The sequence below is a fragment of the Moschus berezovskii genome, chromosome 10 (genome assembly GCF_049115385.1).
Source record: "Moschus berezovskii isolate FMDL1 chromosome 10, NW_MosBer_1.0, whole genome shotgun sequence".
Classification (NCBI taxonomy): Eukaryota; Metazoa; Chordata; class Mammalia; order Artiodactyla; family Moschidae; genus Moschus; species Moschus berezovskii.
In genome coordinates, this window is record NC_142469.1 from 86,853,426 (window position 1) to 86,881,349 (window position 27,924).

The window sequence follows — 27,924 nt, forward strand, 5'->3', positions numbered from 1 at the left end:
CCACCTGGAGATGAGAAAGAATCAAATCCATATGAAATACTGAAAAGGAACACGTAGCAAGGCAAAGAATGCCAAAAGACCTTGATAACCAGGAAACCAAGTGTAAAGAAATTGCAGAGGTCAGAGTACTCCACTTTCCATGCTGGTGGGAACAAGTAAGATGACATTTAAGCTTTGAATTTTAGCAAGAGAGGAGTAATCCTCAACCTTGACAAAAGCAATTCCAGTGCATACTGGAGATAAAAACTTGCATAGCATGGGTTCAAGAGAAACAATTGTAGACAGATAATATAAAGCATTTTCTTTCAAAGTGTCTTTTTGGTTTCCTAATGGAGAATGATTTATATCAGATTTTCTATAGTTTAGACCAGGAGTTTATTTTTTATTACACCCTAATATGATTTTTATATGCACCAGATTTGAGAACCCCTCTTGTAACATATGATTGGTGTTTGCTACCAATCATTCTTCAATATAGCAAGTGCAAGTGATTTAAAAATAAATGAAAATTCTTTATTAACCACTGCTGACTCCAGTGGCCAAAATTTGCAGACGTCAGCGACTCATCAACCTAGTCACAAAACAGGAACTTAAAGGCCAGGGACAAAAGTTTAAAAAAAAAAAAAAAATTTTTTTTTTTCTTTTTGTAAATCCTATTTCCCAGAAAGGATGTCTGTAATCAGCCAAACGGACTTAAAAGATTTCAAAAATATTGACATCTTGAAATTCTCCTCTTCAAATATTATTTTATATTTAGCATCCTTTATTTTAAAACAACTGAAAAGTGAATTAGCTTTGCATTACAACTGCAAAAATCTGCTCAAACTGTATGCACCAGTTTCTAGAGGCATCTTGGAAATAGTGGGGATTAAAAATTAAACTATTGTATTGATTTATCTGCTTTGGAGGAATTTTTTTACTGTATTTATTAAAATGAACCCATTTCAGGTTCATATTTTTTAAATCTCACATACTAATGAAGGAACCTAAGATGGTTTAAATGTCTCTATACTGTTCGTACTATGAAATTAGGAATGAAGGAACCTTCTAAAATCATTACAATACGACTTACTTAACTAAGTCTTCAGACAATTTTAAATTATTTCAAGCCAAAGAAAATATGTCTCATTTAAAAAATATTCCAAAAGAAAGTAACTTAACTTTCCTAAGCAATTTATTCATTTACTTTCAAAGTGATTCTCTATATTTACCAAAATATGTCCTGTAAAAATATACATTTAGTACCTGACCTTTGACCATTTACAAGTGCATTTCCCTGTATTTTATATCTTCCTGTCTAAATTGCATTTTGCTAATTGTAGCTAACCAGAGAAGGCAATGGCAAGCCACTCCAGTACTCTTGCCTAGAAAATCCCATGGATGGAGGAGCCTGGTAGGCTGCAGTCCATGGGGTCGCTAAGGGTCGGACACGACTGAGTGACTTCACTTTCACTCTTCACTTTCACACATTGGAGAAGGAAATGGCAACCCACTCCAGTGTTCTTGCCTGGAGAATCCCAGGGACGGGGGAGCCTGGTGGGCTTCCGTCTATGGGGTCACACAGAGTCAGACACGACTGACGTGACTTAGCAGCAGCAGCAGCTAACCAGAGCATCTTGAAATGGGATAGCTGAATTGACTGCTAGTGTGGCCTTGGGTAAGTCATTTTACTTTTGTAATGCCACTTCCTCATTTCTGTGATGATGGGATTATAGATTCCTAAGAGGAAAGCATGAAGAAAATATTATGGACTTTAGATAATTCAGGCGTCACATTTAGTGATAGGAGTTATTACCTGATTTTCACATTGGACTCCAAAGCACATGGTCAACATGTTCATCCCATTACCTCTAGCACTTAGCATGGTAAGTGACTTGAGTAAATGCCAGATACCTGTGGACTTCCTGGGAATCAGGGCGTCACATGGGAATATGAGCCTAATAAAGAGGAGACTTTTGACAAAAGAGGAAACCATATGAGAGACGAACAATAGCATGAGAAAAGACTGAAAATGAGAAAGAATCCCAGTTGGAGTGAGGGTAAGGGCAGGTCAGGAAGCAACAGTTAGAACTGGACATGGAACAACGGACTGGTTCCAAATAGGAAAAGGAGTACGTCAAGGCTGTATATTGTCACCCTGCTTATTTAACTTATATGCAGAGTACATAATGAGGAACACTGGGCTGGAAGAAGCACAAGCTGGAATCAAGATTGCCGGGAGAAATATCAATAACCTCAGATATGCTGATGTCACCACCCTTATGGCAGAAAGTGAAGAGGAACTAAAAAGCCCCTTGATGAAAGTGAAAGGGGAGAGTGAAAAAGTTGGCTTGAAGCTCAACATTCAGAAAGCGAAGATCATGGCATCTGGTCCCATCACTTCATGGGAAATAGATGGGGAAACAGTGGAAGCAGTGTCAGACTTTATTTTGGGGGGGCTCCAAAATCACTGCAGATGCTGATTGCAGCCATGAGATTAAAAGACGCTTACTCCTTGGAAGGAAAGTTATGACCAACCTAGATAGCATATTAAAAAGCAGAGATGTTACTTTGCCAACCAAGGTCTGTCTAGTCAAGGCTATGGTTTTTCCCGTGGTCATGTATGGATGTGAGAGTTGGACTGTGAAGAAAGCTGATCGCCGAAGAATTGATGCTTTTGAACTGTGGTGTTGGAGAAGACTCTTGAGAGTCCCTTGGACTGCAAGGAGATCCAGCCAGTCCATTCTGGAGGAGATCAGTCCTGGGTGTTCATTCGAAGGACTGATGCTGAAGCTCCAATACTTTGGCTACCTAATGTGAAGAACTGACTCATTTGAAAAAACCCTGATGCCGGCAAAGATTGAAGGCAGGAGGAGAAGAGGATGACAGAGGATGAGATAGTTAGATGGCATCACTGACTTGATGGACATGGGTTTGAGTGAACTCCAGGACTTGGTGATGGACAGGGAGGCCTGGAGTGCTGCAGTTCATAGGGTCGCAAACAGTCGGACATGACTGAGCAACTGCACTAAACTGATAAGGGTATGTGAACTAGAGAGGGAGGTGGGGGAGGGGTGGTGGTATAGAGAGAATAGATCAATCTGAACATATATGCATCATCTGAAAGGGGTGGCCTCTGCTAGGATAATTAGTACCAAATAAATATGGCCCTAATTTTATGAGATCTTCCATTTCTTAAAGAAGAAGTTAAGAATTTGGATTTTCTGTGCCTTTTCTAGTATTGAATTATGTGGAAAATATAATTCATATTTAAAATTGTATGAGTCAGCATTGATTTAGCCCACCAAATTACAGTCTCTGCTTGGACAGGGTACTTAGGATTATTTGGAGATCAGATAAAGGATTAGCAGCCAGAAGAGATGTTAGGGAAACCAGAATATAGTGTCATAAAAACCAGAAATAGAATGTTTCTCAAAGCTTGGATGGTCTCATGTTTAATATGCTCCTGACAAGTTTGGTAAGATGATGCCTGAAAGTGTTGGTTGGCTTTACTAACGTGTGGAATAGGCTGTTGGTGACATTAGCAAGAGCAATTCCTCAGTTGAACTGACTACTTAAAATTAAGTAAGGTAGAGACTGCCATGTGTGGGCTCCCTGCCATTAAAAGACTTGGGCACATTCAGGTTCTTGGACCTTGTGAGTGACAAGAATGAGAACAGAACAGGAAAGATCCCCATGGAGTGAATTGAATGATAAAGAACTGAAGACTTTTAAATATGGATGCTTCTGAAAAGCTTCTTTGTGAAGTGGAGCAAAACATAGTTGTACCTGGAAGAAAATGAGAATCAAAATATGGAACTTTTTAAAGTATTGAATATATGAGAGAATTATTAAGAGAAGAAAAATTAAATATGCAAGTTCAGTCATTTGAAGGGTTACTTTTTTTTAGGTTTTTATATATTACGTAGGGCTTCCCAAGTGGCACAGTGGTAAAGAATTCGCCTGCCAGTGCAGGAGATGCCAGACAGGTTTGATCCCTGGCCAGCAAGATCCCCTGTAGTAGGAAATAGCAACCCACTCCAGTTTTCCTGCCAGGAAATCCCATGGGCAGAGAGACCTGGCGGACTACAGTCCATGGGGTCACAAAGACTCTCTTCAGACTGAGCGACCAAGTACACAGACAAAAATACTACTAGTCTATAGTGTACTGTAGTGTTAGTCACTCAGTCATGTTCAACTCTTTGCGACCCCATGGACTGTAGCCCGCCAGGCTCCTCTGTCCATGGAATTCTCTAGGCAAGAATACTGGAGTGGGTTGCCATCTCTTCTCCAGGGGATCTTTCCGACCCAGGATCAAACCTGGGTCTCAGCATCGCAGGAGATTCTTTACCATTTTAGCTACAGAGAAGCTCTTATCTATAGAAGTATGTAAAGAATCTCACATTACAGAATACTCAACTGAGTATCTGGACTGTATACTTGTAGTTATTGATGACTTAATGGATCTTTACAACAGACTAATTACAGTTGTTTTCAACATGACAAGGTCATGTGTCCTCTCCAGATTTCCTGTACATGCAAATCACCTGAGGAGGGGTGGGGTGGTGTCTTGATAGAGTACAGATTTTGGTTCAGTGGGTCTCAGTTGGACTTGAAGAGTGCATTTCTAACAGGCTTCCAGGTATAGCAATACCACTGATCCATGAACATAAAAAAAGTCTTAAGAAAGAAGAGGTAACTAGCAGGTTTTTCACTGATTTTCCAGTTCTCTTTCCAGTGACCCTATGATGTATTATTTCCCCCTTTTTAGAACTGAGGTAAATGATATTTAGAGTTGTTAAATAACACAAGTTAAAAGGTAAAGTTTGTCTAGCTGTCAGTCAATTGTTCATGTGTTTGCTTTGGCCACTACAGCATCTTAGTTTTTGTTTTTGTAGATTTGTACAGATCATTTTTTCCCTCTTTAGTGAAAATTGTTGTTTTCTTTTATATTTAATTTTAAATTCCATTTGACCTATCTCTCTCCTATGCATTAAGAGTTGCAGGTTTCGCTGGAGGGACACTCCCGTAGTTCCATTGTAGACCTTTTTTGAAACATGAAACCTTAGAAGAGAACTAGTTATGTGTCTTGAGGAAGATGGCTTTTCATGAAGTTTGTCATGTCCTAGACAGTTGGTAGAATCCAGTGATGAGGTGGGGAGATTGCCAGAATATTCCAGAGCTGTACCATGCAAAAATAGGTTTTATCTAGAAGTATAATATAGGTCATCATAATGTGTAGTTTTATTTGACCTCTCTACTGCAGTCTAACATTGACATAAAATTATTTCTTTTAGAATGTGAAACACAGAAAGTATGCAAGGTGGAAGGCAACATATATTCATAATTGTTTAAAGAATGGAGAGACTCCTCAAGCGGGGCCTGTTGGGATTGAAGAAGATAATGGTATGTATTTATATATGTAAAATGATTTAGTGGAATCGTAACTGTTCAATATAATATTATTCAGAATTTTTGGAAACCATTTTATTTCCTTCATCAGGTCCAAAATCAGATGTAAAATTATAAACTTAGGGACAAGTGAAAAATTAAGGCAAAACTGCTCTAATACCTGTTTGTGTCAACAACAGAATAGCTTGGTTTTCTCCTGCATCTGATCAGAACATGGGACAGGCAGTCGTTTCGTAATCTATAAAATGTTTCCAAACCATAGAGAAAACTGAAAACTTAATAAGGTGAGTTTTGGAGGGGAAAGGGGGATAGGTAATACTTTCACAAAATTTGTAATAGAGTATGTAAAAAATATTAGGTGAACTTCTCATTTCCACCATAGTCCTTATCATCCCAGATTCTACTGAAACCAAAAGAAGTAAATATTTTTTTAGTATTTTGTATATCTTTATAGAAATTATTTTTTATAAATTACTAGTAAACAGGAATAAATATCCTCACTTTCTTAACACAGTTGGTAATATACACACTATTCTATTGATGCATCTGGGTTTTTGGCTTATTTATGCATTCACTTAAGAGGTCTATTTAGAATTTTATAATGCCATTCAGTTAAAAAAAGCAGCACTATAGTTGTACATGTAGCTACTACATGTAAACTCTTGCAGCTCTTCTAGAGATGCAAGCTTTCATACAGCATTTCAAGTGAATTTTTTGCTGTTTCTGAAGAACACTTGTTTAATCTTTAGATAGCCTTTTATATATAGCACACCCTCAGAAATCTTTGACACTTGATGTTATTCTTGTTTGCAGAAGAGGAAACTGAGGTTTCAGGTTTTAGCTGTCCTAATTTCATAAACCCACAGAGAAGGGAACCAGAACTGGAGTTCTTACTCTAAGTTCTGTGCTCTTTTTACTAACACTACAGCATGAATACTGTAATACTAAGTTGCTATTAAGTGTTTAAAGTTGACTGTTCTAAAGCATGATTAAGTTTTGGGCTTATTTACATCACAACAGTGAAATTGGATTTTTTAAAGTTTATTGCCACAACTTTATTTCTCACTTTTTCATTTAATATTTTGGAATGTTTTGCATACTTTTCTCCCTGCTTTAATGCTGTCCATAGTCAGAATGTTATATGTCAGTACTGCTGTGTGCAGAACGACTGGTCATTTCCTGTTATCCAAAAGAAAATATCTGAGATTCTTAGCCTAACAAGCAAGACTCACCATGATATGGCACCGACCTACCTTACTGGCTTTATTTCTTACTCCTGTCTCCTGTTGACTTAGTCTGCTAGGGCTGCCACAGCAAAGTACCATAGACTGGACGGCTTAAACAAAAGGTATTTATTTTCTCACAGTTATGGAGGCTGGAAAATCCAAGATCAAGGTCCACAGTTTGATTTCTGGTGAGATGTTAATGTGATTACTCGTTGAAGAAGTTCAAGGGCAATACGATATTCTACCCAAGGTTTCAGAAGAAAGGTCTAGGCTAAAAGTGGTATTTTGGAGTTGTCGGTTTAAAAGGAAGACGTGAAGCTAAAGTAAAATATTGGATAACCCAGGGAGAATGGATTACTTAAGAATTAAAAGCAAAAATGGAACCAGCCTTTCTTCACCTTTACTAATTGCGTTAGATTAGAAACTGAAGCAGAGGCACTTCTGTTATTTTAAGTAAGGTACATACACATGTACATACACATTTACTACACCTATATACATGTGTATTAAATGTAAAAATACTTGTAATATTCATAATTTCAGAATTTGATTTATGTCTCAATTCTTAAATACACATTGAAAATGAAAATATCTTTGTTGTTTTAAGCATATCATTATACTTTTCAGTAGTATTTCAGAGGTATCATTCTAGACACATTGAAATACCTAATGATCAATTTTGTTTTTCAGGTACTCTGAGTATCAATGACTTCTCTCTTCTTAAAAATTTTAATCTTTTCTCTTGAAAGTAGGAAGTGTTACATTTTGATCATTATCATGGTTTCTTTTGTTCTGAAATGGTTATTTTAGGTCCTCTATAATATTGTAGATTATTAAATATATAAAAGAGAATATTTTCACTATATACTTTTCAACTTATTAAATAATTTAAAATGTAGCCTTGTGTCATAATTAGGTGTTAATGTCATAACATCTAACAGTGTCTGCTTAGAAATGGCTTATGGGTCTAAAAGAGGATGTCATGAAATCTGAATATGTATTCAAAACCCTTTCTTTAAAACTGATTTTTCTTTTTCTCAATGAGGCATTGTATTCCTTGTATTATTAAATTTTACAAATGTTCTAGGTATAAAAGATACTATGTTTAATAAAAGTCTAATTTTCTGTTGTTCTATAAGTCTAGTAAAGCTAGTAAAAAATAATGGATACTAGGAACTTCCCTGGTGGTCCAGTAGAAGCTTCCACTGAGCTTCCAATGCAGGGGACATGTGTTCAATCCCTGGTTGGGGAACTAAGATTGTACATGCTGTGCAATGCAGCCAAAAAATAAATACTACACCTTTGTTAGTTTAGAGGAAGAGAAAAAAAGGTATTCTTATTTTTGAAAGCAGTACTGTATTACCATATTGTCTAAAAGTACAGAAGGAAGTCATACAATTTATACGAAAAAGCACTCTAGGAAAAATTTAGGCTTAGCTGAAGGGGAATCTGTGAACATTCAAACTCTTGAGTTTCTATATCCACTTGGTTTCAGTATCTGCAAAATGGTATTCTTTTTAAATGGTCAACCTTAACCTATACTTCAGCAATAAAAACTAATGAAAGTAATTTTGAGTTTTTCTTCTTTTATTCATTATGACTACATTTTTCTCCATGGCCTTGAACTTATTTATAGTATTTGCTTTAGAATTATTTTCCACTAATTTCAGTATCTGGGTCACAACAGGGTCTTTTCCTATGTCTCTTTTTCACCTGCCTCTGGTCACATTTTCGTCTTCTCCCCTCCCCCCATATCTCTAATTTTTGTTATTGATAACCCTTTGTAGCTGTTCTGCATTCAATCATCTTCCTTTGCAAAGTCTTGATTCTCGTTCTAGCAGACAGTTAACTTGCCTAAACTGCCCCTCTTTTCTTTCAGCTTTAAGGCTGTTGCTTTCCAGGGCTCCTTAGACCCTTCCATGAGTCTGCCTACATAATTCAAGGGCCATACAGGTATTTAGTTGAGGTTTATACAGGCATTTCAAGGCTCACGTCTCTGCAACTCCTTTTTTTGCATAGACTTTTGGGTGCACTCAGGTGAAAAGTGACATGAAAGCAAACCTTCCCTGGTAAGATTTCTTCTGTCAAGGCTCATCTTCATTCTAATTTCTGCCAACTGTTTGTTTTTTGTTTTTTTTTTTGGTAACATTTTATTTTGTATTGGGGTGGAGCTGATTAACAATGTTGTGATAGTTTCATGTGAACAAGGAAGAGACTCAGCCATACATATACATGTGTCCCTTCTCCCCCATACTCCCATCCCATCTTGGCTGCCACATAACATTGAGCAGAGTTCCATGTGCTGTACAGTAGGTCCTTGTTAGTTAGTTATCCATTTTAAATATAGCAGACTGTGCATGTCTATCCCAAACTCTCTAACTGTCCTTTGGTCACTCTCCACTGTCTTTAAAAAGTTTTTGGTTTTTTTTTTTTTTTCCTTCCCAGGATGTTTGTGTTAAGAGTTCTCTAATATGGGAAAAAATTATGTTAGTATATATAACATCTACAAGTTCACTTAGTAAAATTACCGAAAGTGGCTAATTCTTATTACTCCTTTCTGCATAGACAGATCAATGTGAAATTTCATTCCTTTTTGTTGATGAATTTGTTGAATGACAGACACACAGGTAATCATTTAATAGCTAGTAAACAATAAATCTTGAGTAAAAGGCAGTGTCAGAAAATAGAGTTCTTAGGGAAAGCATAAATGTATGTTTTGCTGAAAAGTCCTCCTTCATAAATTTTAAGAATGAGTTTAAAGAATTTACTTTTAAGAAAAATATATGCATAGATTTTACAGAGTTGGAAAGTATTAATTAATTTAAAGAAATGTTATTCATATTGCCAGGGACAATTAAGTATTGTAAGAAAAGGAAAAAATTAGAACAATTATTTTAAGAGAAGCTGCTTATCAACTGCATTAAATAGAATTGCATTTGAAGGTCTGTCATGTTCATATATCAAAAGAATATTTGGCATTTCTATTTCAAAATACAGATTTCCTTGACTTACAATGGGGTTATATCCTGATAAACCCATCATAAATTGGAAATAACCATGATTTGAAAATGCGTTTAATAACCTACCTTACTGAACATCATAGCTTAGCCCAGCCCACCTTAACCTACAGCTGGGCAGAATCATCTAGCACAGAATCTATTTTGTAATACAGTGTTGAGTATCTCATGTAATTTATTGACTAGTATACTCAAAGTGAAAAAGAGAATAGTTGTGAGTGTATCAGTTGTTTACCTTTGTGATCTCGTGACTGACTGGCAGCTGTGGCTCCCACTGCCCAGCATCAAAGAGAATACTATACCACTTACCGCTGCATGGGAAAAGATCAAAATTCAAACTACTATAGTTTCTACCAAAACCATATCCCTTTTACACTACCGTTTAAAAAAAGACAAAACCATAAATCGAGAACTGTCTAGACCTCGTTTAACATTTCATGTATATCATATAGTAGATGTTGAGGAAAATGAAGATGCTGGAGCCACCTCTCTGCCCACTCAGCCACTTCAGCCGTCATCTTCCACATATGACCCAAGCAACATGCCATCAAGCGGCTATACTGGAATCCAGATTCCCCCCGGTGCCCACGCTCCAGCTAATACCCCAGCAGAAGTGCCTCACAGCACAGGTAGGAAGTTGAAGCTTAACAGGTTTGAACTCTTCCTTTCGTAAATAACAACTGCTCCTCTTATCTTATTTTTGCCTCATAGCGATGGTCCTAAAGCACTAAGTGGTCTTTAAATTCCACTTGAACCCACAAAAAAAATTAAATACTTTTCACTGAAGTTTTTTTAATTTATATATTTCTTAAATTGAAAGATATTTGCTTTACAATACTGTGTTCATTGAAATTTTAATACTAGTTGTATTTTAATTTTTTTAAAAATGACAGAATGTTTATGTGTAATTGATTGCTATTTACTTTATATTTTGTTAATAAGTATAGTGTCTATGGGCTTCCCCGGTGGCTCAGTGATAAAGAATCTGCCCTCCAAGCTGGAGACCCAGGTTCCATTCCTGGGTTGGGAATATCAGGTAGAGAAGGAAATGGCAACCCACTCCAGTATAGGAAATCCCATGCACAGAGGAGCCTGGTGAGCTTAGTCCATGGGGTTGCAAAAGAGTCAAATGCAACTTGTACCACCGCCACCGCATAGTGTCTGTACTTTTCGTGTGTGTTTCCCTTTTCTTTTTCTTCCCCTTCCTTTCTTTCCTTTTCACTGCTATTCAAGAATAGCACTGAAGTGAGTGGGTCTTATTTATAGGAGTGTGAGTCAGACTCCTACTATGATCACAAGATCCATTTTTGTTTTGACTCATTTCCCTAAGACCCTGCCTCTACCCTCAGTATGGGTATTATCGATGAAGGAGCCGGCTTTGAGGCACAGAATCTCAGTAGCAGTGGATTTACAGACAAGTGAAAGGAGTGGTTTCAGGTTTATTTTTTTTTTAATATTACAAACATGTCTAAAAAGAAACCAGAGAAGTGATATCTGCTGTCTTTGAATAAATTAGTACTATGTACCTTGTTTTCATAGAAAAAAATATCTGATAAAACTAGTCTCCAAGAATAAGTCAGTGTCAGTAGATAAATTGTTTAAAGTTGAAAACAGCTACTCTTTTGTTTTCTTGTATTGTTGACAGAGAATCACCTTTACTTCCAAATAGAAGGATATTTAAAACCATAATTTAAATAAAGCTTGACTTTAATAAAAAATTTTTCCAAAAATTGTTTTTAAACTTTTACTTTTATCTCAGCCTACGAGTAATCTATGGTAGTAAACTATATATTTCAAAATGTGTAATAGAATAAAAGTTGCCTTTGAGCCTTGATTTCTACTATTTCTGTTATTCACCGTTGCTTCATTGACTTCTAGATTTTCAGCTTCTGTTTACCCAAACCATTTAGGTTATTTTGCATGAGTTGAACAACATTTAAGTTTTCTATTTTGACCACTGTAGGTGTGTGATTAGTCTCGTCCCTCCTATTTTAAAACTTTCAACTTCATATCATCTATAAACACCACAAACATTTTTGTCTTTAAGCATATTGATGAACATGGTTGTTTTAATGCTGATCTCTTTTGTATCATCATTCTCTAAATTTTACCCTGCCTGACTTTTCATTGCCTTATGGTCTATGTGATGGTATTAATAAACCAATTTGCATTAGTTTTGTAAGTAAAATTTCATGGAACATTGTTTTAAATATTTTATTATCTTTTAAGAATGTTCAGTATTTCCATTGTAGAACGAACTAAGCAAAACCAGCTACATACTTAAATGTATCTGCCTTCGATAAATACTGCTCGAATATACTAGTAAGTTTAAACACTGACCTAGAGCCTCCAACACAGTCATCCTTACAGAAGGACAAAGTGAAATAAAATGCACTTGGGAATCACATAGTATTAGCTACTAGTTTCTACTCCTTATTAAACCACAAACTCTGCTGTTACTTATCTTTTCTCTCTCTAGGTTTTTCCTCTTTCAAATTGAAATTAATCATACTTCTCATAGTTGTTTCAATTATTAAAGAGGAAAAAGTATGAGAATTGATTACTGTGCCTAACACAAAATCAGTGTTCAGCAAATTAGCTTCCTTTTTTTTTAACCTTCCTTCCTATTTGTGTGCCAAAGAAAAGATATTTAATAGTAAGTTAATGAACACTTAATTTTATTTTGTGAATCAGGAAAAAGTATCACAGTTGTGGATAAGGCATTGACCTTACAAAAAGGTTGACTAAAGGGTATTATTGCTCAGTGTATCTTAGGGCAGAGTTATGGTATAGGCATATATGCATATATTTACAGTGTGTGCTCAGTTGCTAAATCTTGTCCGACTCTTTGCAACCCCATGGACTATCACCCACCAGGCTCAGACTTTGTCCATGGGATTTCCTAGGCAAGAATACTGGAGTGGGTTGCCATTGTTACATATTTATGGTATGTCTATATATCAAACATATGAGATGGAAAGTATACTTCTAGTAGGAGGGTTGTAACAGGTTGAACCATATGACAATGGTACATAAGACAAAATAGACACAAACCTTGTGTTTATTTTTGTACAACGGAGGTGATAGAACATTAATTTCATATATTCAAACTAATAGACTCTTGCTTAGAATATCCAGACATAAATAGAGATATCAAGAAGTAGTCTTCTATTTATTTTTAAAAGTTATCTGGCATAAATAGTTCATTTTTTGATCCATTTAAATGTGGCATTAGCCTTATTTTTTTTCCCCCACTTATGTTCTTTAGCATGGGGCATAAAATTGAAAATCTTAGAATTGCTTTAAGGCATCAGGTCTATGTTCTTACAGACTTAGCATTTAAATAATTATCGTGGCTATTTCATAAACTTATGCTAACAGAACTATATTAGATAGTGCTATCCCTAATTTTCAAACTAAAAGCCATTATCCTGAAAAGATATACATCCTAGCATAGCTAATAAGTGACAGTCCTAGAATTTGAACCCAAGTCTTTCGGATTTCATGTTTTTGGCACCTCCCTTCTATTTCCCTTCCTCTGAAAAACTAAAGTTCTATCATTTTAAAACCTACATTTCTCATATTTTTCTCCTTGAGGTTGACTTAGATATGGAAATCACCTGTTTGCTGGCAAATTTTTCTATTATATTTAAAACAGTTTTAAAAAATTAGTTCATAGTTGCCCAACAGAAAATGAAATAACATTTTCAGTTTATAAATATAGCAGATGTTTCCCCTCTTACTCACTTCAAGAATGATTTACTTTCTCTCATGTAAAGGTCCAGGATGTACTTTTATCAAAGGGAAATCCTTAAGATAGCTGAAAAGAATAGTATGTACTAATATACAGTGTTTAGTTCTTCCACCGAAAAGCAAAGAGGGTGCAAGGAGGGCGGGTTTAGTGATTAAACAGCCAAGTGTTTGGCTCTTTGTGCTTTTACCGCTGTGTACTATCAGATAGAGGTCATACAGCCTACCGTTTTTTCCTTCTCTTGAAATATGCTTTCTACAGTCTGTAAATATTGAGGAAGAACATCTCAGTAGTAAATCTAAATAAATGAAAAATTAGTTTAGAATTAATGCAAGCCATTTGATTATAAAGGCAGCTCACCTGATATCTAGATCAAAAACTTAGCTCTTTTATTGTTGTTCTTTTAAGTGACAGAAGGACTGCATTTGAGCTCTGCTATCCAGTCTTCAAAGTGTTTTGTATTCTGATCTGTTTCTGTCAACACTATTTTCCATGATTATCCTGAAGTTTACTCAACCAAGTGTTCCTACATTTGCTTACAGTGTTCCTCGTAGTTATCATGTCTTTCTCTTTCACTGCTTCTTCAAATGTTACTGCTGTTCAGGGTTCTGTTTAATTATACTTCTTGCATCATCTTCTCGAGTTTTCTTACCAACACTCATTTCTCCTTTTCTAGAATTCCCACACCATGCAGTCAGGAGAACAATTTAGTACTTAATTAGAAGTCATAAAGTATTTAATTTTTGAGTGTATATAATCTCATCAAATAGGCTATGTGAAAACCATCTCCTAGAAAAATTTAGCCAGAAGTTACTTGTTAACATTTCTTTTTTGTTAAGTGATAGAAATTTCCAACACACTTCTGCCTTCCCCAAGATTGTTTTTATGGTGACATCACTCCAACATATTGTAGTATAAAAGGCTACAACCCATTTGCAAAATAACAAATGAAACCTTTACAAATTGAGGTAAGAAGGAAAAATAAGTAGCTTAGAGCATTTTAAAAAGATAAATTAACATAAACTAAAAACCATTTTTACTGATTTAACTGGTATTTATACACTTAGTTGAGCCCCTGTGCTAGGCCCCCATGGGAACATGTCATGGTAACTGCCAAGAACATAGGCCTTGGTCCCTGTACATGGAGAGAGATGAGAAACCGTGTCTTCTCACTGCTGCGTGAGACTTGTTGAGTAGCCTATACTGTCAATTCAAGCCTTGGTTGAATGACTCTGATCAGAGTTCTTAATAAATGCAGACTATTTGTGGGTTTTTCTTTTTTTAGTATCACTCAAATAAAATTTTATTATAATGCATATGGTCTTCCCAGGTGATGCTAGTGGTATAAAACCCACCTGCCAATGCAGGGGACATAAGAGACACAGTTTCGATCCCAGTGTCGGGAAGATCCCCTGGAGGGGATATGGCAACCCACTCCAGTACTCTTACCTGGAGAATCCCATGGACAGACGAGTCTGGCAGTCTACAGTCCATGGAGTCACAAAGAGTCGGATATGACTGAAGCGACTTAACACACACATACATAATACATAATAGATTATCTCTGTAAATTCTCTTTTGTTCTTGTTAAGTAATATTGCCTACTTAATCATCTGGAGATGTGCAAGAAAACATTTAAAAATGAATGCAGGATGCTGACCAAAGAAACCTTGCCTTCTCCATAGAGAAAGGGATTTGTTAGGAGGATTTTAATGTACTCAGAAACACAAATTACTTAGTAAGAAATGACATTGATATCCAGATAATCTGCAAAGAGTTGTTAATTTACCCTTTTTTTCCTAAAGATCTGTATGAAAAATTTATGTAGTCACCCACCTGTGTTTTTACACTCAGCCGCTTCAACTGCCTGGACTTCACTAGGTAGTTTCTAAAGAGGCCTGTCGAATCTTGCATTCTAAGTTTTAAAAAAAAAATTATATTGTGTAATTATTTGCCTTTGAAAGTTCAAGTTTATGGGAGAATTATGTCATATGTTTATAACTTAATAAACTTTGTTAGGGCCTTCCCAGGTGGCACAGAGGTAAAGAATCACCCTGCCAGTCCAGGAGACCCAGGAGACATGGGTTTGATCCCTGGGTCAGGAAGATCCCATGGAGGAGGAAATGTCAACCCACTCCAGTATTCTTGCCTGGAAAATTCCATGGACAGAGGAGCCTAGTGGGCTATAGTCCCTGGGGCAGAAAAGAGTTGGACAGCACTGAGCTACTAAGCACACACACATATGCATATTTTGTTCAGTTCAGTTCAGTTCAGTCGCTCAGTCATGTCCAACTCTCCGTGACCCCATGAATCACAGCACGCCAGGCCTCCCTGTCCATCACCAACTCCCGGAGTACACTCAAACTCATGTCCACAGAGTCGGTGATGCCATCCAGCCATCTCATTCTCCGTCGTCCACTTCTCCTCCCGCCCCCAACCTTTCCCAGCATCAGAGTCTTTTCCAGTGAGTCAACTCGTCGCATGAGGTGGCCAAAGTATTGCAGTTTCAGCTTTAGCATCAGTCCCTCCAATGAACATCCAGGATTGATCTCCTTTAGAATGGACTGGTTGGATCTCCTTGCAGCATATTCTGTTAGCATTTTTTTAAGTCAAGCAAAACATAGTCGTTGAATTGGTCAATTTAAATTTGTGTGTCTCTTGACTTTGCAGTTATATAATTTTTCCTATAAATAAATTCATACATATATATGTATACACTGTATAAGATTGTTTGCTAGTATTAGCTATAGCAGAAGATTGGAAACAACCTAAATGTCCTTAGTGATGGATAGCATTATTGTGTTCATGTATGTAATGGAACACTGCTATATAGACCCATTAAAAAGAACAATGCAGGTTTATATATTTTAATCTGGAATTATTGCTAAGGCATGTTAAGTGAAAAATGCACAGAATAGTACAGTATGCAGACATATTACCATTAGCAAAATATTAATATATTAATAACACATATGCTGAAGTGTGCCTTCTCCACAGAGTGAGGAGTTTGACCAGAAGATTTTGATTTAGGCAAGAACACAGATTTCTTAGCAAAGTACATTTCTTTATTATACATGCATACACTGGTCTGAAAACACACATATTTTTATGTGAATAGAAGGGTGCCCTGGAAGCTAGTGATAGCCCTCAAGTGGAATGAATGAACATTTTTCCACCCTTTTTGTGGGGTTTTGGTTTTGTTTTTTTTTTTTGACTATTTAAAATTTGTCCTTGACTTTTCATCCATACCCCTTCGTACTTTGGAAATTTTTGTTCCATTTTTAGTTAAAAAGCAAGATTTGTATGACTTAATAAAAATAGCACCAAAGCTGTGAAAGTGAAACTAGTTTGCCAAAACAAAATTGAATGATATAAAATAGTATATATTTAAACTGTTTTTCCTTTGGGTGGGAAATAATAAGGTCCTTCAAAGTCAAGAAGTCCTTCAAGTAAAATTTGTACCTGCAGAATATATTTGAGAACTTAAGTCAAACCATAGCTCTAGAACTCTCATTGCCCCTAAAAACTTCCCAATTTGTTTTCTCTCTCTCTTCTGTTCCTTTCTTCTTGTCCTAGTGTCTTTGCTACTTTACACTACTGCTGTTTAGTCAACTAAGTTATAGTCTGTCTGTTTGCAACCCCATGGACTATGTCTGTCCATGGAATTTTCCAGACAAGAATGCTGGAATGGGTTGTCATTTCCTTCTCCAGGGGGTCTTCCCAACCAAGGGATCGAACTCTCATCTGCTGCTTGGCAGTCAGATTCTTTACTACTGAGCCACCTGGGAAGCCCCCTACTGTACATTGCCTATTCACATTGAACCTCTTAGCTTGGGGCAGAAGAATCCTGCTTTCCATTTGAGTCTGTTGATTGAGAGTAATCAGGTTTTCTTCTTCATTTGCTTTCTTGTTGATTGAATCATCTTGTTAATTAAATAATTTTTGTTAATTGAAACTCTTTGGAAGTTACAGCAGTTTATGTTGATTTTTTAGATGACTAGAATGCTAGTTATCTACTGAATATGGTAGTCATGACAAGTTCTAATAGGAAGTCATAACTAATTGCTTCTTGGGTGTGTGAAATATTATCTTAAAAACATATAAACTGGAAAATTGAAATATATAATTTGTCAATTTCATTGACAGAGATGAAATGGGACTCATTCCATAAGTTAAACTAAATCATAATTATATCCTATCTTGTCCTCAAAATTACTCAATTATTTAAGAAATTAAAAAGTAGGAAGGGAATCTGTTACTTCTACAGATATATGGTAAGCTTTATTGAGAAGCACCTTGAAGTAATAGATGTGATAGAAAGTGCAAAATATATAATAAGAATATATATTGCCTAAAAACACATCTATGTAAATGCTCAAAATATATTTTTCTGCATATTTCCTATAGCAGCCTCCAACATCAAATAAGATGTATATCACATTACAGTTCATTGAGATTTCAGGAAAGTAATTAAGTGAAGTAATGAGATTCTTCCATGATCCTCTGAGTGCTTTCCTAGTATATAATTAAGAGGATTGAGAGTGTAACACTTCTTGTACTCATTTGTGGTTTTCTGATTTGCAGGTGTAACAAGTAACACTATCCAGCCTACTCCACAGACTATTCCGGCCATTGATCCTGCACTTTTCAGTACAGTTTCCCAGGGTAAGTCAGCTATTTTATGAGGTATAGTGTATATCCTATTTGGGGGCATTTTTTGTGGTTTTATCTTGGGATGCCTGTATTTATTTGAATGTCTAGGTAATTGAAACACACTTCTTTAAATGCCTTTATTCACCAGATTCTCCAATAAACCGAGATTATTTCTTAGATCAAAAATATTTAAATCCAAAGGCATTCCCCTTTTTTTACAGTTCCTTTTTTTATGTACTGCTGGATATAGTGGTACAAACATGTAACCAAAGCTATCATAGACGCTTCTGTTAGTTTAGTTCAAGATTACCTCGTGATTTGATTACAATCTTCTTTACCTGCACTGAGTTAATAGATTAATTAAGAAGAGGGAAGCTAACCATAGTTGAAGATAGAAGTCTCTGAGGATTGTTATTTTGATTGATTTGTTCATAGGCGAAGTGATTAGTGTATTAATTCCAATCTTTCTAGCTTTTCTGGAAAGATTTAGTCTAAGTTTAATTTAGTCTTTTTCAGAATTTTCTTCATATGTCTGATGAGATTAGTTCTTTTATATGTAAGATGAAGACCTTGATTGGTTACTTTCAGTAGCTGTTATTGAATTTCCCCTGATGTTATGTCTGTAGGTCTGTTTTCCCACTTGATTTTTCTGTTCTCCCTTGTGAAAACAGGCTATTCAGCTTCCTCCTGCATCTCAGCCATGGATGAGGAGATTTTTTTCTTGGAGGGGAATGGCAAGGGGTGTACCACACATACCGTGTCAGTCCTAACTCTATCCAGGAGGTTAATTCCATGAATTTAGAGACATTCTCTATCTTTTTAACCTAGGGTGTCATGTGAGAGATGGGAATGCAGTAGGGCTAAGGATGTGCACGTATGCAGAGGGTGATGGAGTGAGGAAGGTTAGACTGATGGGGCAAAGACCCGTAACCCCACTCATACAGCTAGACCATCTCTGAAGTTTCTCTAGGTAAACTCCACATAAAGCCCTCCTATAAACATGTTTTGAGTTGGAATGTTTTTCTGCTCTTATCTAACAGCATGTGTGTTAGCCACTCAGTTGTGTATGACTTTTTGCAACTCCATGGACTGTTGCCCACCAGTCTCCTCTGTCCATGGAATTCTCCAGGCGAGGATACTAGAATGGATTGTCATTCCCTTCTCCAGGAGATCTTCCTGACATAAGGATCAAACCCAAGTCTTCTGCATTGCAGGCAGATTCTTTACTGTCTGAACCATCAGGGAAGCCCATCTAACTGCATACCTCCACTTAATTTCTAGTTTTCTAGAAATTTCTTTAAATCTCTTGTCAGTTACCTGTTCCAGTTTTTACACTCTTTGAGACTTCACTGCTTTTCCTTCAATTTTAGGATTTATTTCCTTTTGTTTTACCTTATTTTAATATGGTTTCAGAAGAAAAAATTACATATGCTAAGTCTGCCATCTTACCCAGCCAAACTGTCAGGTATGAATGCAGAATAAATATTGTTAAATATGTAAGGATTCTGAAGTTTCACCTACTACATACCGTCTTCTAAAGAAGTTACCAGAGGATATACTCCATCAAGAGAAGAGTGATAACCAAGAAAAGAGATATGAGATATAAGAAATGGTGGAATTAATCTTATGTCACCTAACAGGAAAAATTCCATTGACAACTTTTCCATAGGCTTGAAAAGCAGTTGCTCTAAAATGAGAAAACCAAAGCCCCCCTCCTTTAAGAAAACTGAAGTAGATTCCTTGCAGTATATACAATAAAAGGCTGTAGAATGTGAAAGAAATGGATAAGAAGCCATAGAATTTGTCTGCCAAGAACAAAAATATCCAAGAAAACCTCTTAAATTGTACAAGAAATTTCAAGTAAGACTCAAACTAAAATATGCCATGATTTTGAACAATAATAGAATTATGAAATATAAGAAAAGGGATTTTGTTTGACTTGGACACAAAGAACATTCTCCTTGAAATGGCATAGGCTTATCACAAACAGTATGTTTTTCAGGACAGAATATAAATCAACACTGACAAGTTGAAGGTAGAGAGGTATTTCAAGAGGTTGAAAGGTAGAGTAAAAGAAGGTTCTATTTAGGGGAGTGTCCAAAAGTGAAATGTTGAAATTTTTCTTGAGTTGATGAAATGAGAAGACAGAAGTAAGTAATTTGAAAAAAAAATTATAAATTTAAGAGACAGGGTAAGAAAGAAGGAAAGTGTGTAAGTAAGTGGCTAAATCCTTTACCTTTTATAGCAAAGAGGAGGCCTTACAAATAGCTGAGAAAAGAAGAGAAGCTAAAGGCAAAGAAGAAAAGGAAAGATACACATCTGAATTCAGAGTTCTAAAGAGTAGCAAGGAGAGATAAGAAAACCTTCTTAAGTGATCAATGAAAAGAAAACAATAGAATGGGAAAGACTAAAGATCTTTTCAAGAAAAGTAAAGATACCAAGGGAACATTTCATGCAAAGATGGTCACAATAAAGGACAGAAACGGTGTGGCCCTAACAGAAGCAGAAGATACTAAGAAGAGGTGGCAAGAATACATGAAAGAACTATGCACAAAAAGATCTTCATGATCCAGATAACTACAATAGTGTGATCACTCACCTAGAGCTAGACATCCTGGAATGTGAAGTCAAGTGGGCCTTAGGAAGCATCACTACATTCAAAGCTAGTGGAAGTGATGGAATTCCAGCTGAGGTATTTCAAATCTTAAAGGATGATGCTGTGAAAGTGCTGCCCTCAGTATGCCAGCAAATTTTGAAAACTCAGCAGTGGCCACAGGACTGGAAAAGGTCAGTTTTCATTCCAATTCCAAAGAAAGACAATGCCAAAGAATGCTTAAACTACCGCACAATTGCACTCATGTCACACGCTAGCAAGGTAATGCTCTAAATTCTCCAAGCTAGGTTTCAACAGTTCATGAACCAAGAACTTCAAGATGTTCAAACTGAATTTAGAAAAAGCAGAGGAACCAGAAATCAAATTGCCAACATCCACTGGATCATAGAAAAAGCAAGAGAATTCCAGAAAAACATCTAGTTCTGCTTCATTGACTACCAAAGCCTTTGACTGTGTGGATCACAACAAACTGTGGAAAATTCTTTAAGAGATGGAAATAGCAGACCACCTTACCTGCCTCCTGAGAAATCTGTATGCAGATCAAGAAGCAATAGGAAAAACTGGACATGGAACAATGGACTGGTTCCAAATTGGGAAAGGAATACATCAAGGCTGTATGTTGTCACTCTGTTTATATAACTTACATGCAGAGTACATCATGGGATATGCCAGGATGGATGAAGCTCAGGCTGGAATCAAGATTGCCTACAGAAATATCAATAACCTCAGATATGCAGATGACACCAACCTTATGGCAGAATGCGAAGAACTAAAGAGCCTCTTGATGAAAGTGAAAGAGGAGAGTGAAAAAACTGGCTTAATACTCAACATTCAAAAAACTAAGATCATGGCATCTGGTCCCATCACTTCATGACAAATAGATGGGGAAGCAATGGAAGCAGTGAGAGGCTTTATTTTCTTAGGCCAAAAAATCAGATGGTGACTGCAGCCATGAAATTAAAAGACCCCCTTGGAAGAAAAGCTGTGACCAACCTAGACAGCTTATTAAAAAGCAGAGACATTACTTTGCCAACAAAGGTCCATCTAGTCAAAGCTATGGTTTTTCCAGTAGTCATGTATGGATGTGAGAGTTGGACTGTAAAGAAAGCTGAGCGCCAAAGAATTGGTGCTTTTGAACTGTGGTTTTGGAAAAGACTTGAGAGTCCCTTGGACTGCAAGGAGATCAAACCAGTCAATCCTATAGGAAGTCAGTCCTGAATATTCATTGGAAGGACTGATGCTGAAGTTCCAGTACTTTGGCCACCTGATGCAAAGAACTGACTCACTGGAAAAGACCCTAAAGCTGGGAAAGATTGAAGGCTGGAGGAGAAAGGGAAGACAGAGGATGAGATGGTTGGATGGCATCACTAACTCAGTGGACATGAGTTGGAGTCAACTCCAGGAGTTGGTGATGGACAGGGAAGCCTGGTGTGCTGCAGTCCATGTGCTTGCAAAGAGTCAGACACTACTGAGTGACTGAACTGAACTGAAAAACTTATAAATCAGGAAACAATGGTATAAAATTATCATTTGGAGTTAGGGAAATAACCTAGAGAAAACAAAATAATTATTTGGTTTAAAGATAAATCCCTGTATACCCAATTGATAAAGCTATGCCTTTCCAAGGTTGATTGATCTGATCTTGACAGAGGACTGTTGTTCAGTCGTTAAGTCATGTTTGACTCTTTTCAACCCCATGGACTACAGCACGCCAGGTTTCCCTGTCCTTCATTGTCCCAGAGTTTGCTCAAAATCATGTCTGTTTGTCGGTGATGATATCTAACCATCTCTTCCTCTGCCAACCCCTTCTCCTTTGCCTTCAATCTTTCCTGGCATCAAGGTCCTTCCAGTGAGTCAGCTCTTCTCATCGGGTGGCCAAAGGATTGGAGCATCACCTATAGCATCAATCCTTCCAGTGAATATTCAAAGTTGATTTCCTTTAGAATTGACTGGTTTGATCTCCTTGCAGTCCAAGGGATGCTCAAGAGTCTTCTCCAGCACCTCAGTTTGAAAGCATCAATTCTTCGGCACTCAACTTTATGGACCAACTCTCACATCCCTACATGACTACTGGAAAAACCATAGTTTTGACTTTATGGACCTTTGTTCACAAAGTGATGGCTCTGCTATTTTTTTTTTTTTTTGTCTCTACTTTTTTAATATACTGTCTAGGTTGGTCATAGTTTTCCTTCCAAGGAGCAAGCATTTTTTAGTTTTATGGCTGCAGTCCCTATCCACAGTGATTTTGAGGTACACATGTGAGACTTGGATCCAAAAGAGGCTGATCTCCAAAGAATTAATGCTTTCCAATTGTTGTGCTGGAGAAGATTCCTGAGAGTCCACTGGACTGCACAGAGATCAAATCAGTCAGTCCTAAAGGAAATCAATCCTGATTATTCATTGAAAGGACTGAAGCTGAAGCTCCAGTATTTTGGCCACGTGATGCGAGGAGCTAACTCACTGAAAAAGACCCTAATGCTGGGGAAGATTGAGGGCAGAAAGAGAAGCCAGGGACAGAGGATGAGATGATAGCATCATTGACTTAATGGACATGAGTTTGAGCTAACTCCCGAAGGTATTGAAGGACAGGAAGCCTGGCATGCTGCAGTTCATGGAGTTGCAAAGAGTCAGACATGACTTTGTGACTGAACAGCAACAAGAATCTGTGATTCACAACAGTGAGGACCAACTATGATTGTAATCTTTAATACTCAACAGTATTCGGAGGCTTTGTATGTGTAACACACTGGTCTAGTTACTGTATGTAGATGTATAAGTACATTATTGTTAAATCTTAAATTTAATGTTTAATTCTATGTGAACTTAATATTTTTTTAAAAGTGGGAAATACAGTAAATATGGCTTTTTTATAGTCTTTCATTGAAGTTATTCAGCACTTAACAAGTGCCTGACAACTGGGTTAGAAACTTTAGGATACATTACTTCACCATTCTTTTTTGAAAATTTTAGAAAATATTAATTTGGATAAGAATTTAGTATCAGAGTACCTGGAATTGCTACATACTTTGAAGTAGGACTTCAAATGTCAAAGTTTTCATTTTATGCTTTATTTTCTGGCAAAATTAAAAGCAACTAGAAGAAAAGCAAATATATTTATATATGTTCATTTAGAAAGGGAATCAAAATATATTATCTTTTCTTTGTATTCTGTACCCCCGGCCTTCTGATCAGTTCTTAGAGTCCTCATAAAAATTTCTAAAGAAAATGATATTTATTTCTAAAGATAAGACACAAAATCAGTTTTTAATTTCACTTTTAGAAATATATATTCAAATCTAAAATCTTAGATTAAATATTTTCAGTATGATTTTTTTTTTCACCCAAATTATTTGGCTGGGTCTATCCATGTTAAACATATGTATATCTAGATAGAAACCTTGATGAGAATCAATTTTGAATAAAGAACTAATAAGAATTGTTTAGGTTTGATTGTGTAGCTTAATGATATGTTTTAGTTAATCCTTAACACTTTACATGCTTAAAAAATTTAGATAATATATGTAATATTTGCATAAAGTTTGTTGCTTAATTTTTTATTTATATGTATATTCTCGTTCAAATGAGTTTTGAAAGTCTTAGACTGTGTGTATTGTTCCATTAAAAGAGAGTCTCAGCAATTCTGACATAAATACCAAAGCTACTTTCCTTGTTTTATACAGAATATGAATATATAATTTTTTGCAGTTACTTTGCCAATATATAAACTTTCCGGTTTATGACTTCTGGAAAGAAATCTTGCTCATATAAGTCATTATGCACTGGCATATGTATAGTTTATATTAATAATTAAATTTAAAAGCATAAAGAAAATCTATTCAGATACAACTAGGGGTTTGGAAAGACCTTCATATTTTTATATAAACTTAAACATTTTCTGTAATCTTGAGTATAAGCATTTACCTAACCTAAATAACACTTTTTATATTCTTTATAAATGTTTTCATTACTCTGTTTTTCTCTTAGGAGATATCCGACTAACACCAGAGGACTTTGCTAGGGCCCAGAAATACTGCAAGTATGCTGGCAGTGCTTTGCAGTATGAAGATGTCAGCACTGCAGTGCAGAATCTGCAGAAGGCCCTCAAGTTACTGACTACAGGCAGAGAATGAAGCCTTTGTACAACATCCATGCATTTTTGGCTTAAAGAACTAACAGTCCACTACTCTATCTTCAGCCTATCAGGAGCACAGTTTTAAGAAAGACTTCAGTTCCATTGACTTTAACAATGAAATCTGTGTCTCTGTATCAGATTCCTATTGAAGTATTCATGAGCAGCCTCAGCCAGTTTTCATTGTCCATTTAGTGGATCCAATAGTCTCTGAGTATATAGCTCTCTAATGTGAGCAAGGTCCTAAAAATGCCCACTGAACCCTGCTTGTTCAAAAAATGAAAACACTTCTATAAAATATATTCGGAATTAGCTTTGTATCTTAATCTAAATAAATGAAAGAATCTTGTAATCTATAATTTGAACAAACAGACCATAATCACTTTGCTATAAAATTCTGAACTTAACTTTTAATAAAGACTGCCAAAATATTCTAGATTAGAGATCGTATTTCTGTTTTCCTCAGGATTAATTAAACAGATATGAATGTTCTAAACTGCTGGATGAATCTGAAAGAGATTATATTCAAATTTCAATTTATATTCAAATGTAGCTACACTAAAAAGTAAAATGTTCATGAAAGGAAAAAATAATGATGTGAAGAGGTAGCATCAGTTCTAGACGTAAGAATAATGTTGGTTGTTTAACTGTTTTCCCTTACCCATTGACACCTAAGGTGAATTGGTATTTGCTTCCTAGGCAGTTTGACTGCATGTATTAGAGAATGAAAACAAGATGTTTGTAGTAATGCCTGGAGACTTGGTGCTTTTGAGTTAAGGTTCTCTGCTGCTATGGAATGGATTCCATAGAGTGTATAGCTATGAATAATGCAGATTATAAGAACATGATTCTCAGTTGTTAAGTTTATAAGTTTTTTGTGGGGAATTATGAACTTACTGTGTCACCTGCATTTGTGCTGTGTAAAAAATAAACACAAGGTTTCTTTTAACTAGTTTGACTTATTGCAGAGCCAGATATCATTTTTGCATGCTGAAAGTGTCACTTTTTAAAAGACAGTTTTTAAAATGAGAGAAATTTGGCAGATTTACCTGAAATTTATCTGATGTATTTCATTCATTACACTAATATTTGGAACCTTTTAACATAGGGGTCAGCAAACTGCGGTCTGTGGGCTGGCCATTTGTATAAATAACATTTTTTTGAAACTGAATTATATCTATCTATTTATGTTTTGTGCTTGGTTGCTTTCCATGACTGAAGAATTATATGGCCTGCCAGTCTAAAATACGTACTACTTGCTCCTTTATGGAAAAGTTTGCTGACCCCTGTTCTAACAGTCTATTTGGAAGAAAATGAATCATTAACTCATAATGTCTTTCTGTTTTTCTTTACATAAGTGTAGTGCTATTGTATAGAGTTTGATAGAATGAATATATAGAATAAACAGCTCTAAATTATTATGAAAACACGCCCCCCAAAAACAAGCCTCCTGAAAAATATTTTCATATCTTTCACAGCTAAATTCTTAACAATATTTGTAGAGTTCAATATTTACATCTGCAATTCCAGGGTTCTGATATAGCTCTGTGGAACTTTATTGAAACAGAAAAATGACTTGGATGATCTTTCATGTTATAAAAGGTAAATGTAAGTACAGCCACTATGGAGAACAGTAGTACAGCCACTATGGAGAACAGTGTGGAGATTCCTCAAAAAACTGGAAATAGAACTGCCATATGATCCAGCAATGGCACTCCTGGGCATACACACCGAGGAAACCAGAATTGAAAGAGACCCATGTACTCCAATGTTCATTGCAGCACTGTTTATAATAGCCAGGACATGGAAGCAACCTAGATGTCCATCTGCAGACAAATGGATAAGAAAGCTTTGGTACATATACACAATGGAGTATTATTCAGCCATTAAAAAGAATACATTTGAATCAGTTCTAATGAGGTGGATGAAACTGGAGCCTATTATACAGAGTGAAGTAAGCCAGAAAGAAAAACACCAATACAGTATACTAACGCATATATATGGAATTTAGAAAGATGCAAATGATAACCCTGTATACGAGACAGCAAAAGAGACACAGATGTATAGAACAGTCTTTGGGACTCTGTGGGGGAGGGTGAGGGTGGGATGATTTGGGAGAATGGCATTGAAACACGTATGTTGTCATATGTAAAACAAATCACTAGTTCAGAGTCGATGCATGTTATAGGATGCTCGGGGCTGGCGTGCGGGGATGACCCAGAGGGAGGATAAAGGGAGGAGGGAGGTGGGAGGGGGGTTCAGGAGGGGGAACTTATGTAAACCCGGGGTGAATTCATGTCAATATATGGCAAAACCAACCAATATAATATTGTAAAAAAATTTGCCTCCAATAAAAAATAAATTACTTTAAAAAAAAAAGTAAATGTAAAATATAGCTCAGCAAACTTTAGTTCAGATCCTAACAGGTCTGGCCACTGAGAAGAAAACTGTCACCTCCCATTTCACACACTACCTGTTGCTCCCAGTTGGGAGAGCACATGGAGAGGAGCAGATGGTATGAAAACCATAGAGAAGCGGGCTTTGTCATAGCAACCCCTGTCTGGAAAATGGAGGTGACACCACTGGCCACCTCAGAGTTCAGTATGAAAAGTGAAATACTACACATGAAATACTCAGCAAATAGTAGCATTCCATAAATGTTTATTGTTATTAATGTTGCAATAATAATTTAAATTGATGATTTCATGAATATTGGGAAATCCCAGTTGTCTCTGCCGCCCATTACTTTAAAATGCTTTCTTGCAGGAAGAGGTTGATCTATAAAGGTTTTTTAACTTTGTGATTCTGCATATAAAATCTGACAGGAGAAAGAAATTTTCTGACATATCACTAGGGTTAAGTAATTTTCATTTGGTCAATCAGCATGTATTTATTGAGCAGCGACTGTGTGCCTGGTTTTCTTTGCGTGAGGAAACAGCAGAAAACCCAAGGAAAAAAAAAATCCCTGCCTCAGAGTTGTATTCTAATGGGGAGGAAATAGATACACCTAATAAAAAAAGAATATCATATATTCTATTCAACCAGTCGCATTTGAAAGAAACACTTTAGGTAATCTGGTGGCCCCTCCAGTTTGAGTAGTTTACCCCTACTCTAGGAGGAAGATTGCCCTAAAGTGTGGTCAC

At 36.3% G+C, this 27,924-nt stretch overlaps 1 protein-coding gene across 4 annotated transcripts in view; it reads left to right on the forward strand.

Annotated features, from left to right (window-relative positions):
* VTA1 (vesicle trafficking 1) overlaps positions 1–26,799 on the forward strand; it is a 71,181-nt gene extending 44,382 nt beyond the window's left edge. The window contains exons 5-8 of one of the 4 annotated variants that reach the window (XM_055433572.2): positions 5,277–5,385; positions 10,090–10,263; positions 17,970–18,050; positions 24,637–26,799. In XM_055433572.2, coding sequence (XP_055289547.2) covers positions 5,277–5,385; positions 10,090–10,263; positions 17,970–18,050; positions 24,637–24,782 — 510 coding nt within the window. In that variant the 3' untranslated portion in view covers positions 24,783–26,799. Of the gene's footprint in view, positions 1–5,276; positions 5,386–10,086; positions 10,264–17,969; positions 18,051–24,636 lie in introns of all 4 variants that reach the window. The other 3 variants (XM_088840789.1, XM_055433571.2, XM_088840790.1) reach the window with 3 other exon arrangements.
* Positions 26,800–27,924: the final 1,125 nt, after the last annotated feature.